We start from the raw sequence: 11,774 nt of genomic DNA, 5'->3' as shown, positions 1-11,774 counted from the left end.
GTGGTGGGAGCGTGGGCTGATCTCAGTGCCTTTCCTGAGAGAATCACTCCCCAGCGGGAGAAGGGTTTGCCAGCCCTAGAGCCACTGAGAGGCTGCCACTTGTCTCAATGATGAGGTAACTACAGACTTAAGATTTCAGGCATGCACACACTCTAGCCTAGGCCCTAATCCTGGAATAGGGGAAGGAAGAGGGTCCTATGGAACCCGTGATCATGTGGGCTCTATGATTGTGGAGCCCATTGAGTGCTGCTGGCAGGTAAGCCCCAGGCAGGTAGGGAGGCAGGAGGAGGAGAGCTGGAGAGGAAGAGGAATGCCTCAATAGGAGCATGACCTTATCAGGGAAAATCTGAGGGGAAGAGACAGGCAGTATGGACGCTGGGTATTAGTCAGGAGTCCTGGCTCTGTTCCTGGTTTCCTAGCAACTGCTGTCAAGCAGGCGGTTGCCAGGCAACATGAGGTCATCCAGACAGTTGGGTAAGGTCCTCCGTCTGCGTGGGCACTGATCAGAACATCACAGGGTATTGTTAATCCTGCAAGTGGCCACTGGGTCAATTACTTAGATTTTCTCATCTATTCATTGCTTTTGTTGCATAAAAAAATAATATATCAACGGTACACAAATTCTGGAAAAATGAGAACAAATTGCCCCATGATCTCGCCATCCAAACAATGCAAAAATGACCCTCTTTACTCTTCCCCCTCCAGCCCTTCTCTGCGGGAACACATTTTCATCTTGTCATCTTAGCACACGTGGTTTTAAATCCTGCTTTTTTTGACTGGTTTAGATCATCACAGCATCCCTCAAGCTACTTAAGAATTTTCAGAACAATCCTCTCTGACGGCTGCGCACGATTCCACGCAGTGGAGGCACCATCACGAAGTTAGCTCTTCTCCTCTTGTTCCGACATTGAGTTTGCTTCCAGTTTTTCTGCCATGATAAACAGCACTGCAAAGAGCTTTTCTTTATCCTTTAGATCATTGTCTTGAAGTCATTACTAAGGGGTGAGATCATTGTATCAAAGGACGTGAATGTTCTCATGACTTTCTATGTCTTGCTAAACTGCCTCCCTCAGAGGTGGCACCAGTTATCTCATCACTGACAATGTTGGAATAGACTAATCTCACCTCACCTACTCTAGCATTATTAATTCCCTCACTTGTTAATGGGGAACTGAGACCCTCCGAAGAGAAAGGATTGGCCCAAGGTCACACAGTCAGTAGTAACCCTAGCTGTAGGTCCCCAGCCTGACCCACAGTCCAGGACATCAACACGGCTGCCTCTGTCGCTGAGTTTGATGGAATTCAAGAATGTCCTGTGTGTCTCTTAATTCATCTACGAGCTCCTCATTGACCAAGCCACAGGCTATAGCACAATTCTTCTCTCACCCAAACACTTTGAGAAAATGTGTGTGTTCACAACCTACTATAGGAGGACAGGAGAGATGGGAAGGTACTTGGAAAGCCCTGGTCTGAAGGAAAGGATCCCTGGGGGTAGCTGGGCAAGTCATCACCGGCACAAAGCCCAGGCCCTGGAGCTGTCTTTGGCTGGTCTCAAAAATATTCAAAACAACCCGTTATACACTAGAAGTGTTTCTGCGGCAGGGTTTGGGGCCAGGGCTCCACATCCCCATGGTCCCTGGCTTCATGGAGCTCATGGTCACTCACAGTCAATGAATGGAGCAATGACACAGAGTCAGACAAGTGCTCTGACTGGGAAGCCCATGGCTCCATCCTCTCTTCCCAGGCCATGCCTATGTTTTCCTTGGGTCACTCCCACTGCCACTGCAGTTCGTTCGTTCAGGTCCTGCCTTCCCTGTTAGGTGGGTCATCCACACATCACAGGATCTACGAGCTGTTGAGAGCACAAGGCTCAAGAGACATCAGGATCTACATGTAGAAAAGAGTCTTTAGTGGCACACAACTCGGTCATTAAATATGCCTCAGAGCTGAAAGCTCCAAGCTCTATCTAGTGTTAAAAACCCACTGTGGGAAGTCACTAACTTGATACAGGATCTCACGGATGATGGTGAAGAACTGTCAGGGTCCAAGTCTTAAATTAGGCCTAGGGTAGGGTGTGAGTAGGGCCAGCTTCATGAGTATGTAACCAGCGCAGTTGCACACGGCCCCACACTTGAGGTTTAATGCTTGGCTGTCACTGTCATGAAAGTCCTAATAATTTTGTCTTTGACTTTGTGTTTTGTTAGTGATGTGTGGTGGCACAATGGAGCATGCACAGAATTGGGGGGTGGGGAGAGGGAGGCTTAGAGCCTCAGGTCACATGGGGTCCCACCTCCCAGGTGCCTCCCCACATGCCCTAGGCTGGTTCTTGGCTGCCTACTCCCCTGGCTGCTGGAGCCCCAGGCTCCATACAACCTTCTCTTCCCTGCCCCTGCTCAGCAGCCACTGCTGTCCTCCACCCCCAGTGGGGGCCTCGCTGTGGCACGGGAAGGATTGGGGTCGAGTGCAAGCACCCTGCAGCATCTTGGGGCAGGCCATGGCACCAGCTGCCCCAGGCATGAGCTGAAAGAGCCACGGCGCATTCGGCAGGTGACTCAGCCTCCCACACTCCTGATCCAAGTACATCCCGGTGCAGGGATCAAAGTAGACTTTGAGGTTTCCCATCTTCTGCGGGTCTGGGTGGTAGCCAATGGGAAGAGGGGATGCCAGGCTTCATTTCCCTGTCGCCCGCCAGGGCACAGAGCACAGAGCCAGGGGCTGGCAGGAGGCAGAACCAGGCAATCAGCTTAAAAAAAACAGTTCTCACTTCCAGGATGACAAACAGCTGCAGCCCAACAGCAGGGATTCCTGGCAGGCCCTCTCCCCTCCACGCACACTCCCACACACGCACACAACCGCCATCACCACCAAGCTTGCTTCCTCAGCTGGGCATAAGCACTGTGAGCTAAAAGTGACCTTTGTGAATTTTGCCTCTTGCTCTGTGTACAGATTCTAAAGAGAACAGTCCTGCCTGGCTGCAGGGCCAGACCCAGGATGTAGCCTAGGAAAGGCCGGCAGGACACGATCTTTGGAGGTGGGCAGGCCTGGAGTGGGCAGCTAGGGTTGGCGGGGGGGTTGGGAGGTGTAGCCCTGACACAGGTCAGAGGGGAGGGACCCCCAGGGCTGTCAGTGTTAGTGGCAGATCTGGGACAAGTTCCTTTACCTCTCAAGCCTTGGTTTCCTCATTTGAACATTGGAGAAAAACTGGTGCTTGACCCCTGGGGTCATAAAAATTAAGTGAGATCATCTCTGCAGAAACATTGAGCACAGTTCCTAGCAAACAGTCAGGGCTTGATAACTGGTTGCTATGAGTATTAGTATTAGCATTGGTGTTAGTTTTAGTGTTACTATTAGCATTAGTATTAGTATTAGCATTAGTATTAGTTTAAGTGTTAGTGTTAGTACTAGCATTAGTATTAGTGTTAGTATTAGCGTTAGTGTATGTGTATTAGTATTAGCATTAGTATTAGTGTTAGTATTAGTATTAGTGTTAGTATTAGTATTTGTGTCCTGGGATTCCTCACAGGGGCATCTCCAACATGGTGAATTGACCCTGCTCAGATCTGGCCTTTGACCCGGCAGACTCAGGTCCCTGATTCGTGTTCCCTCAGATCCCTCTAAATGGTGAAGGACATCCACCATCTCAGCCCGGGAACACAGACCCTGCAGGATAAGGCTGCTCTCTCCCCTCTGAGAGGGGCGTGCGCTCTGGGCAGGTCCCAGAAGCAGGAGCTAAAGGCCGCCTTTGTCCATTCAAGGCCTTTGGTGGATTCTGGCTCCAGGCCCTGGATTCAGGAAGGTTTTCCTGGAATACTCTGGTGCCAAGCAAAGAGTGAGGTGGCAGCTCTGGACCTTTGGGTGTCTGCTTTCCACAGCTGTCTGGGCGTCCCAAGCTCGCTGGCCTGGGGCGGATTTAGTTCTCTCATTGCTGGGCACAGGCAGAGTGTCTGCCAAGGTGAGCCCGCCGAGCTGGCTAATCCTGAGAGATAGAGCCCCCAGGAATCCCCCAGGCCTGGACCAGAGTTATTCTGCACTATATCCATTTCTGTACAGATGGACCAGGTCGAAAATAACAAGATGTCCTGGGGACACTGTGTCTTTGTTGTCCAGCCTCACACCGTGCGAATATGAACAGGCCCCTGCAATAGCTGAAGCGCCTCTAACACATTCACTTCTCACTTGCCCCCAGCCCCTCCCACTGCATCCTCACGCGGCCCAGCCCCCAGACTCCCTCCTGCTCCCAAGCCTTCCCCCTACTGCCCACTCCACCGCCTCCAACCCATGGGCAGGTTGGTGTGGCTTTCTTGATTTCTCAGCCTCACACATAGCTCTTCCATGCCACTCTACACATCCACGCTCTCACACTCTCCTTCCGGTCTGCAACTTGAAAAATCCCTTGACCCTTGGTCTTGAGGCCAGGTGGAGAAAGTAAACCTCCAGATATTGACTCACACACAGAGGTGGCTTCAGAGTTTCTGAGAGCGAAGGGGCTTCAAGGCAGTAAATCTGGTTGGAAGGAGGTAGCGGGGACTTGACACTGTTTGCATCACGTAACGCTTTAAATAAAACCGAGAAAACATCCATTGCCCGCATCAAAGAATGGGGGACTGATGGAGTTAATGGGGGGCTTAAAGATTCCCGCTCCATTTGCCCTTGAACTCACCACAATCTTCAGGGAAAAGAGTACATTTTTTAGTAATAATTGCTCATGTTTGTAAAGAGCTGTATGGTTTAAGAGCACTTTCGCATACATTGTCTGGGCATTTCCCAAATTTCAGATATTCCTAATATGGCTTGTTAATTTTTATCGTATCTGTGGGCCATCTGTTCTGTTTCATTACTTAGGTTTTTTTCTTTAACTTTCACTCACTTAAAAAATTTTAGACTTGTCCTCAGCAGTCACATCTGTAAAATATTGAAGTCGGTATGCTGGTTATATTTTTTTCTAAAATAGAGCAAAATAAATACAGAGCCATTTTTAAAAATATTGTTCAAGTGCCGCCTAAAATCATCTCATTTATCCCCAGGGGTGTGCAGCGCAACAATTAGGGAAACACTGAATTATTTAATTTTATTGTTATTACAATCCGGTTAGCTGTATATTTTTAAACCCATTTTACAGAGGAGAAACCAAGACCTATGAGATTAAATGATTTTCCAAATATTTTATAGATGGTATCAGAACCGGGACTGGAGGGCATACTCTCTGTTTCCAAGTCTGAAACACATTCTTACTTCCTGAAAGAATATTCTATCTCATCGCCTCCCATTCACACCTCAGCCATCCATGTTACATCTCCACCCTCCATCGCCACCCACACTGCAGGGTCTGCAAATGTCTCTGATCACTGGATTGCTAAACTAAACAGCCTTTCTTCAGTTCAGATCTTCTTTAACCTTTCTGCTGAGTTTGACCTTGCTGACCACTCCCTGGAGTTCTTTATCCCAAGACTGAGTTCCTCTGACTTCTCACCTGACTCTTTCCTTTGGCCCATCTCTTAAAGGCTTGTGGTCCTCAGGGTGCTCTATGAAGCCTGCTCTCTTCCCACCCTCACGACCAATCGTATCTAGGACTGTGGCTTCAACCATACCCTCCATGCCAATAATTCCCAAATCTAGATTGCTAGCTTAGACCTTGCACCTGAAGATGCTGTTGGCAAAGGGACATTTACCTTCCTATGTTCCATAAGGACCTCAGAGCCAACATGGCCGCACAGTAACTCATCATCTTCCCTCTAGACCCGCTGGGGAAACTTCACTTACCCCACATCTTCCCCATCCTTCCCATCAGTGCTCAGCAAAGTCCCATTTTAGCTCTGAAACGTCCTTCGACTCTGTCCTCTTCTCTTCATCCCCACTGCCACTTCAACCTCCTTTCATCTCTAACCAAATCTAACGCAATGAAGTCCTCATTGGTCACTCTGCCATCAACCCCTCCCCCTATTGTCCAGCCTCCATACTATAGACAGAGTGAGCTTTCTAAAATGACAATCAGTTTAAATCTTCCTGTGGATTTCTAGTGTCTTTAGAATAGTCTGAATTCCTTGTTGGCTGCTTATCCAATCCCTCTCCATCCCACACACTACATTGAAACACCACTCCTTGAAAACACCACTCAGCATATGGCATGGTGAGTAAAAGTGTGAGCACCAGAATCCTAGCTCTGCAAGATACTGGTTATGTATGTGTATAACCACACATATAACCATATAACCATAGAGGAGTTGTTTAACTCTCTTCTTCCCTTTGGTAGATTGCGAAAAACGGCCACTAATTCTGCCCATCACTTTGCAACATGACTGCAGAGGCTTTGAATCTGGATCCGGCCGTGTGATTTGCTTTGGCCAACGGGACAGCAAATACAATTCAAGCAGAGACTTGAATAGCCCTTGTGCTTTATAGCTTACCCTCTTCTGTGCCTGGAATCCTGAGACCACCATGTCAGTAAGCCCAGGCTAGCCTGCTGAAGGGTGAAAGGCCACGTGGAGGAGAACTCACCTGACTGACAACTTGCCCCCCTCCAGACGTGGGAGTGAGGTCATCCTAGATCATCCGACCTCCAGCTGACCTGTCAGAGAGATGACAAAACCCAGTAGAGGACAGCTGAATCAACTCAAACCAGAAAAACCTCCCAAAACCCCACAGAACTGTGAGTAAAAATCATATGGTTTTTGTTTTGTTTTGTTTTGTCCATCTGGTACTTGAGAAATGATCACTGAGTGTAGGTTTTTTTAAACAATAGTCTTATTGAAGGATAATTTACATACCATGAAAGTCACCCCCTTTAAGTGTACACATCAATGAATTTTAGAAAATTTAAAGAGTTGTGCAACCATCACCACAACCCAGGTTTAGAACATTTCTATCACTCTGAAAACTCACCTTGAACCTATTAGCAGCTAGTCATTTCTCCCACTCCAGTCCCAGGCAGCCACCTATCTGCTTTCTGTCTCTATAAATAAATTTGTCTTTTCTGGACATTTCATGTAAATGGAATCACACGATTTGTGGTCTTGGGCATCTGGCTTTTTTCGCTTACTGTAATGTTTTCGAGGTTCATCCATGTGGTAGCATTTATCAACAGTTCACTTCTCTTGGCTGAATATTATAATTTAATTCCACAAATAAGCCACATTTTGTTTATCCATTCACCATTTGATGGACATTTTCACTGTTTCCTGTTTTGAGTTATTACCAATAATGCTGCTATGGACATTCACGTACAAGTCTCTGTTTTCGTATGAAAAGATAAATTTTCATTTCTCTTGGGTAGAAACCTGGGAGTGGAATTCCTGGGTCATATTGTAAGTGTATGTTTAACTTGTTACAAAACTGCCGAACTGTTGTCCGACGTCACTGCACCATTTTACATTCCCAGCAACAGTGTTTGAGGGTTCCATAATCTCCACACCCTAGCCAGCTAGAAGCTCTTTTAGCTGGAGTTGCTAAGCTGTGAGAATGTGAGCCTGCTGCTACCAAGAGCCATTCATTTGTCGCATGATTTATTCAACAAATATCATTTGACTACCCACCACTATGTGGTAGGCTCTGACCCTGCAAGAAATCCCTGACAACACTGTAGGATGGGAAGAGACAGCACCGTGGTCACATTGTTCAGCACCCTGGTCCTGGTTCCCCTGGGCCTTTCAGTTGCAGGAGACCATGAGTTCCCTGATGACAGTTTGAGTCGGGTCTGCTGCAACTGGCAGGGCCTGCCAGGTACCCCTCCAACTCACTGAGATCCAAATAAGTCCTGGTGGCTGTTCTCTCCACATTCCACAAGGGAACACCAACCTTCCTTGGAACCTCGAGGGCAACAGAGATGCCAAGAGATGGTGGTGCCCAGCAGTCTGGGGTGGTACCAGTGGAAGCCAGAGAAGGGCCAGGCGGATGCCAAGAAGGGCCTGAAGGGGTGGGAGAGAGAGGGAGAAACGGGCTCAGGTCAGGCCGGCTTTGGAAAGTACTTGTTCCTAATCATATGTGAGATGTCCAAAAGGCCGGGATCCTGCGTTTGTGGGTGAGGAGCACGAAGAGAAAACCCAGGATAGACAGATAGAGATGAAGACGTCGGGAGAGAGGGAAAGGAAAGGAAGAAAGGCACCCACACGTTAACTGTGCTCTCGCTGGGCCTTGGGATTGGAGGAGCCTTTGTTTGTTAGTGTTTTTGCTTATAGTGCTTCCTAATTTTCAAGTTTTCTACAAAGATTATGTATTAGGTTTCCCATGTAATAAATTTTCAATTTCAAAAAAGACCCCACAATGAATAGTTCTTTTACACGGAGAAACAAAGCCCTGGGGAAGCTCCGCGCACAACTGGGATCCCGGCTGGCTGCATTCCAGCCTTTTACGAGCCGAGACCCCTTTTCTCGCCCCCTCTCTCTCCTGCGCACAGCCCCACCCCCCCGCGTGAGGTTGCCATGGAAACAAATCTGTTTGCGCAGAGACTTGCGTGCCGCAGGCTGGGGAGCTGGAACCGGAGAGCCAACCTCTGCAACAGGCTGGGAGCTGAAGGAGGAGCCAGGGGAAGCGGCGCCTCGGCTGAGAGGCCGGGCAGACCCTGCAGAGGCCCCCCAGCCTCGCTGGCTCCGCCCCCCGCACCCCCCTCCCGGGTGGTAGAAATAGAGCCACGGCCCCGGCCGCCGCCCGCTGAGCTCCGACCCGGCGGGTACGCGACCGCCCAAACCCGGCAGACCGACCTTGCCGCGCTCCTCGCCAATGGCTGACGAACTCTTTCAGCGCAAACCCTGGGACCCCGACGCTGACTCCGAAGGCCTGTTTGACAAGCCTCCGCCGGAAGAGCCCCCAGCTGTCCGCGCACCCAAGTCGGCGTCGGCCGCGGGCAAGAAGGCTGGTCGGCGCGCCGGCGGGAGGGCGCAGGGGTGCCGCGCCGGGCAGCCCCCGAAGGCCGCTGCGCGCCCCCCGCCCAAGGAGGAGGCGCCTCTAATGGACGAGGGCTGCTATCTCGACCATTTTCCTCACCTTTCCATCTTCATCTACGCGGCCATCGCCTTCTCCATCACCTCCTGCATCTTTACTTACATCCATTTACAGCTTGCCTGAGGGGCTACGGCGGGGCGGGGTGGGCGCAGGGACGAGGAGGGAGGGAAAGGAAAAGAAGGGCTTGGTATTTTGTGTTTGGAGACGCGCCGCACCTCCTTCATCTAGCTTTTGATGCTCGTTTCTTCTCTGCTTGTCACTACCTTTGTCTGACTGTCCATTGAATAGGGACGTCCAAAGCAGCTGCCGGTAATGAAATAAGGGTCTGCTGGCGCCTGGAGATTAGGGGAAGGGGCACAGTCAGCCCCCAATGTTTAGAATCTCGGCGTGAGGTTGAATCCCGTTTATAATGAGGATAATGTCCCTGGACCCTACCACTTTGTGATGGTAGGGTCCCATCGTTTTGTGTTTGGGGCGCGCACAGCGAGCCCAACTTTTCTGTCCTTTAAGGGATGAGCCAGACCCGAGCCTGCAGCCTTCCAAAGAAGGCCCCGCGGGCAGGGTCGGCGCCCAGGCCCGGGCTGGGCCGGAGCCCTGTGATGCTGCATCGCCCCAGGAGGAGCCAGCTGTGCCCCCGAGCTGGCGCAGACAGAGCTCGGAGCGCGGGAGCTGGCCGACCTGAGTGCGCAACGGACGCCGCCGGAGCGCAAGACGCGGTAAGTGGCGTTTGTCTGGGTAGCGCGTTGCGCCCCCAGGGGTTCAGGCTGACGTAGACTGTGCCTTTTTCCTGCCTTAGGCTTGGCTGCCGCTGTGGAGCCGAGCCAAGCCCGGTTGCCGGAGGAGCTGTCCTGATGGGAAGCCACGCAACCGTCATTTCCTGGACGGCGCGGGACCGGAGGCTGCGGGCCTCCTGAGACGCATGCCCGTAGCTCGCGCGCTGCGCGTGATGAGACTTTGGAGCCCTGGCTGGGGTCTACCGAAGGGCTGTCTTTGGGGACTGCAGGGCGGCTTCCTGCTGGACCGGAGCCCTTCCCAGAGCTAAGGGACCCAAGACGAGGGGCGTGGGGGAATCTGTCATTGACAAAAATTCATGCTGGAAAATTACCTGACCCCTAGGGGTTTGTCATCTCAGACCCAAAAGGCCTACTACCAAAACCCACCTTGGCAGGTTATTCACCCACCTGCCGTCTCTGTTTACTCCTGAATGTTTAATGTCAAAACGTAGCGCTCTCATACTGCATATACTTTACTTGGAAATGTCTGTAATTATGGTACCTCTGATGGAATAAATCCCTCTTTTTCAGTGTCCTCTATATTCAGTTCTCTGTTTATTTCCAGTTATGCAGTGGGCCCGCCAAACTTCCTAGTCTGCTTCCTAGTTTCCTCAGAACATCCCTACTGTCCCTCCCAAACAGACTTCATCCCATTATCCAGCATTCCAAGACAGCGTCTCCCTCCACTAAATAGCTATACAGGCCTCTCAATGGCACCTTTCTCCATACCAGGTCCTGACCACGTGCCAGCATCCAGTTCTACTTTACCCTAACAGCAGGTCTGTCACTATCCCATTGTGGCATTACCCACTAGCCTCCATTATCAAGACACTTCTGCCCCAGTACAGTCCCCCCACTAAACTAGAATTTGTCCCGATTCATGCAGCTTGTATCTTTATAAGCTCAATGTTTTCTGATATCAGGGCCTTGTCATTTCCCACTGCTGGCTTCCCCTAATCCTATATCACTACATACCTTAATATCTTGCCCCTCTACACTTTCAGTGCCACAAGTGTGACATCCACTGGTCCCCAGTGTCAACCTGTGCTTTACAGCCAGTTGACTACAATAATTCCCCACAATAATCAGTGGCACTAGGCTCCAAAATTAGGTCTCCAAGGTACCACAGTATGTACCTCGCACTGTTTTTGCAGCTTTCAATCTTGGATACTGTATCGTCTGCTGTCCTTGAATAGTGACTAACCACTGAATCCCAATATATGGCCCAGTGATCTCCAAACATTTGATCCCATAGTTTCCCATTCACATGTCCCCCATTATCCTTCATTGTGCAGTCCTTCAGTGACTACTCAGGATATGATCCCCCAATTTCTTCCCTCAGCTAATCCCAATAGTAGAACCACCCCCCCCCCCCATTCCCAAAACCAAAGTTCCCTGTTCCTCAACATTGGGTACATTGTTCCACAAATATCATGATACTTTCTCTGCCACCAAACCTGGCCTCCATTTTCTACCCCAAATTCGAGTATCTGGTTCCCATAAGTATACCATTACTAGATCCTATTGCCTCTACAACCTGAACATTGGCTCCAATATTCTCCTAAATATCCAGCTTCATTTGATCCCCTTATTTCAGAACTCATTGTGTTGTTCCCCAAATACTTGGGTTATTACTGTCTCCCCAATATTGTGGTCCAGTCTTCCTCAACACTCACCCCATCACTGCTGTCCTCAAACTGAGCTCACCCCAACCCCGAAATCCAATCTCTTTCCTCCCATACCCCTATATTCTCCCCTATTAGCCCGTACTTTTCCCCTTACCTTGAAATTTCTGAAATACCTGAAATTCCCCATACCTCCTTGAAATTCCTAATTCCGTTGAGCTCCAATGCTTGGCCCATATTTTCTAACCAATTTTAAACTTCCATACTCTCATACCATGTGTCCCTTTAGCATCCTCATGTGTCTGACCTGGCCAATTTTCCTTTTATAAAGTTTAAGTATCCCAGGATGTTTGGTCACATATCTCCTCCACCACTGTCAATTGTCTCCTAATTTCTGGGCTTCCAATAAGAGGTTCCTTTGTCCAAAATATCAAGCCTCTCC

General features: G+C 49.8%; 2 protein-coding genes across 2 annotated transcripts; both read left to right on the top strand.

The window, feature by feature from the left end:
* The first annotated feature begins 8,712 nt into the window (after nucleotides 1–8,712).
* On the top strand, nucleotides 8,713–9,057 carry LOC139039658 (uncharacterized). The gene has a single exon (XM_070482508.1). The coding sequence runs from the start codon at nucleotides 8,713–8,715 to the stop codon at nucleotides 9,055–9,057; it is 345 nt and encodes a 114-aa protein (XP_070338609.1).
* A 134-nt stretch (nucleotides 9,058–9,191) lies between these two features.
* LOC106825746 (uncharacterized) lies at nucleotides 9,192–10,247 on the top strand. Its single transcript, XM_014832717.3, has 2 exons — nucleotides 9,192–9,650; nucleotides 9,731–10,247. The coding sequence occupies exons 1-2, from the start codon at nucleotides 9,447–9,449 to the stop codon at nucleotides 9,974–9,976; spliced, it is 450 nt and encodes a 149-aa protein (XP_014688203.1). The 5' UTR covers nucleotides 9,192–9,446; the 3' UTR covers nucleotides 9,977–10,247.
* Nucleotides 10,248–11,774: the final 1,527 nt, after the last annotated feature.

The sequence above is a fragment of the Equus asinus genome, chromosome 13, assembly GCF_041296235.1.
Source record: "Equus asinus isolate D_3611 breed Donkey chromosome 13, EquAss-T2T_v2, whole genome shotgun sequence".
In the NCBI taxonomy this organism is placed as follows: domain Eukaryota; kingdom Metazoa; phylum Chordata; class Mammalia; order Perissodactyla; family Equidae; genus Equus; species Equus asinus.
This window is presented reverse-complemented; position numbering and strand designations above follow the sequence as displayed.